Below are 3925 nucleotides of genomic sequence, written 5' to 3'. Positions count from 1 at the left end.
ATAATAATTTATTAAATGTATAAAAAATAAAAAAAATGCAGCTTTAATGACAGGAGTAAAGTTATATTTTGAAATTTATTCACATATAAAACAGTGTTTTTTTTTCAGTAGTAATAATATTTCAGTGTACACAATACAAATAAAAAATAATTAAAAATAAACTAAGGCTTTGTCTGTGCTCTTTCAATTTAAAATCAGAGGCAACTACTTGATTTTAACCACAATCGAAAAGATGTACACATTAGCATTGACTATACAACAATACAATATCTGCTCTAAACAAACACATCAGATGGGCTGCCAGCAGGTGGTGCTCATAAACAGCAGCAATACAAAGCATAGTTGTGCATTGTTACATCCCTACTAACCCCAAACCTTTAAACAGTTTCACCTTTCAAACTGGTGAAAAAGACGACTGTGATGCATGAGACCACTTTGCTTTTTAGAATGCCTCATTTCCTGTTCCCAAAGTCACACATATGACCAATTCAATGCTAATGTATATAGCTGAAAATCAATACAGTGTTTCTGGCACAGAACTAACTTGAATGCATAGAGCCAAGACTGTCTTCTAGCTGTGACCATGTCCTCTCATGGTAACATGTCTTCTTCTGTAAATGTCTGTCTGTCTGTCTGTCTGTCTGTGTATTTGTGTGTGTTCACTAACCAACTGACTTCTGCAGAGGAAGAGCAGCTCACATCAGATGACGCTTCCACGCTATCTCAGTCAGTGTCTCCGCAAAACACTCCCGCTAAAGAAGGTATAGCACATGGAAAGAGCTGTCTGTCTCACCTCTAACCTGTGTGCATGTGTGTATACGTGTGCGTGTGAGTGTTACTACTCCAAACTATGTTAACATATCAGGTCAATATTAGCTCCAAATGTTTACTAGGGTTGCTAAACAATTGGAAGATTACCACTGGAAAATCATACTGAAACAACGCAAAGTATAAGCTAAAACATTTAACACCAGTAATTGAAGTAAATTGGAATAATATTACATTTAAATATTACATGGAAAAACAACTTGGACATACTTTTGTGGGTTTTGTTTACTTATTTTTTGTTTATCATAACTAGAGCTAACTAGATTAACACGGACTAACAATTTGTATTTAAAAAAAAATCTCTGAAATAAAATCTAAACATTTAAATAGTTTTTATTAATATTATGAATCAGTTGTGATTTATTTTTATCTTTTATTTTTTTATTTAGTTATATTGTTTTTGTTTGATTTAAATTGTTTTTATTTTCATATATCTATATAGTTGTTGTTGTTGTTTCAGTTGTAATTTACTACGGTAACACTTTTGTTAACTAGGGCTAAAACCGTTACAAAAAAATTAAAGTAAAGCTGATATAAAATTAAATATTAAATGAGAAACACAAAACAAAACAAGATTTTTGCTTTGGCAGCTAACTGAAAGTTAAAGTGCTAAAATTGAAAAACTAAAACCAAAATGAAAACTAAATAGAACTATTTTTAAATAGAAATAAACTGGGGAAAACATGTAATGAAATTTAAACGTGAAATATATAAAAATAAAATGCTATATTAATACGAAAATAGCACAGTTCAGCAGGAATCATAGTTTCAGAATGTTTTATTGTGAACTGTCCTGCTGCTTGTGAAATATGTTGACAGGATATGTTGCTGGGTGTTACCTTGCTCTTTTGTTGCCTTTCAAAATAAACAAGCGATACCTGATATTCCCATTTTAGAAGAGTCAATTAGTTTACTACAGGAGGAGCTTTTGAAGGGAGCATAGTACCTTTACATAAAGTGAAGATAAAGCCTTATATAAATGAAAGAAACACTGATATGTGTTCTCTCTCGGTCACACACACACACATTCACACGGCGGGATAAAGTGTAGTGTTGGGTGGAGAAAGAGGAAGTGTTTGCCCCAGTCACCCTGTACCAGTTGCATCAAAATCACTGGTTACTCAAGCATACATATTACATAAGCCGTTCAACACGTTTATCTGAGGAGTAGGACACGCTCAAGCCAGGATGTATTGCCCCAGAGCTGCTTGTAATGGTGATGCAATGATTAACTTCTGAAACTTTGGGCATTACGTTTGCGGATGAGAATGTAATGTTCAAAAAAAGCTTTGTATAAAAAAAAATATATTATTATATCTTAAATTGATATTTTTTGGTTTATTTTAACCATTTTTTTTTCTTTTATCAGTTTGTAGTAGTAGTAGCAGTAGCAGTAGCAGCAGCAGCAGCAATAGTAGTAGGGTTTTTTTTCCCTTTAGGGAACAGCAGCATTGTATCTTAAGTATTATAAGCTACAATGTAGAGTTATAGCAACATTGTAGTTTATTAAAGCTTTAGCTTTTTATGGTACCTATTGAATTTATTACAATACAACTACAACAAACTGTTTGTAGCAAACAAAATTCTAAACAATTTATTTTTCTAGCTAAAATTAACTAATTTGATTCCTTCTAGTTGATTTTTCTAAGAATTTTACTTATTTCTTAATATATTACAATATTTTTTCTTCTAAAAAATAAATCTTCAGCACAAACTTTATGGTATCCAAATAACATTTGTAACTTAATAATAAAGAATTTAATGTTCATTATTATTATTATTTATTTTTTTTTTTTGTATCACTTCTTACGCAGAGAACCACTCTGGTATGATGCTTAATGGTAAAGACAAGCATGGCGATGATGATCTAATCAAGGACGAGCTGATTAAGCGTGTTAGTCAGCTGACCACCAGTGTGGAGAGTGTGGAGATCAGCGTGCGCTCAGGAGAGAAGATCGAAGAGGTCCTGACGCCCGAGAGCTCGCCCTCCAAATCACCCAACAAGAAGAAGAAGAAGTTCAGAACACCGTCCTTCCTCAAGAAGAACAAAAAGAAAGAGAAAGTGGAAGCATAGAGGATGGAGTGTCCCACTTGTCGCTGTGTCTGTCTCTGTTTGTTGTTTAAAAAAAAAAAAAAAAAAAAAGGCACACTATTTTGAAAGTTAGTTAATAGATGAAGCAACACCTGTTTTAAGAGTTGTGCCATGATTGAGTTTTAAACAGGTGGAGAAGCAAGGGAAAGTCCTGGGAAACTGGCTTCTCTCACCTGACGGACTAAAAATCTAATGATTTTATCTCGTTGATGAGCCCGTACTGCATTTTTTTTTTTTTTTATTAAATACTGTGTGTTTATTAGGTTTTCACACAGACCTTTTATGAGCCCATTTTCTACCCCTCACCTCTCATGGTGTCAGTTCTGCTCACGTAATTTTTTCAGCTGCACAGGAAACGCTCAGAGAATCACACTGGAAACCGTTCGGGGGTTGTGTTTTAACAGGGTTTGTTTCATTTTGTTTCTTTAACGTTGCTTGCAATTGGGTCTGATCCTGTGTAGAGTCACTCCAGTCTCCGTTCTGTACAAAAACATTTAACAGCTTAAAAAAAAAAAAAAAAGGCAGAGCAGTCACGTTTTAGTGAACATCATACTTCATCTCTTATGAAATATTTGAACCTTTTTTTTTTTATTGAAACAATTTAGTTTTTATCCATTCAGTTTTGTACTTATTTCTATACTTTTAACAACGAAAAAAAAACAAAGCATGTTTTGCTACGCTGAATTTATATGGCTGATAACGTAGCGGTGCCTGACTTCTCAATCGTGTAATAGCTCAAATTACTAAACACATGTAACAGAAATATATGAAAACTGGAGTGATGAAATATGAGAAGTGTATAAAATATTTTTGTGGTGCACTTTTTAATGGGGTATACTTTAAAAAAAAAAATTAAAAAAAACTAGTGCTGTCAAACAATTATTCGTTACTATTTGCATCCAAAATAAAAGCGATTGTTTACAGAATACATGCGCTTGTGTTGAGTATATTTCTTGTGTATATAAATACATACACTATATATTTAGAAAATATTTACATGTATAT

At 32.8% G+C, this 3925-nt stretch overlaps 1 protein-coding gene across 1 annotated transcript; it reads left to right on the top strand.

Moving 5' to 3' along the window:
• Positions 1-97: 97 nt before the first annotated feature.
• On the top strand, positions 98-3468 carry LOC122335816 (gamma-adducin-like). The gene is made up of 2 exons (XM_043233623.1): positions 98-761; positions 2643-3468. The coding sequence occupies exons 1-2, from the start codon at positions 584-586 to the stop codon at positions 2900-2902; spliced, it is 438 nt and encodes a 145-aa protein (XP_043089558.1). The 5' UTR covers positions 98-583; the 3' UTR covers positions 2903-3468.
• The last annotated feature ends 457 nt before the right edge of the window (positions 3469-3925 follow it).

This window comes from Puntigrus tetrazona, unplaced genomic scaffold (genome assembly GCF_018831695.1).
Source record: "Puntigrus tetrazona isolate hp1 unplaced genomic scaffold, ASM1883169v1 S000000898, whole genome shotgun sequence".
NCBI classification, from domain to species: domain Eukaryota; kingdom Metazoa; phylum Chordata; class Actinopteri; order Cypriniformes; family Cyprinidae; genus Puntigrus; species Puntigrus tetrazona.
Note: the sequence above shows the minus strand (reverse complement) of the source record. Positions and strands in the feature narration are given on the sequence as shown.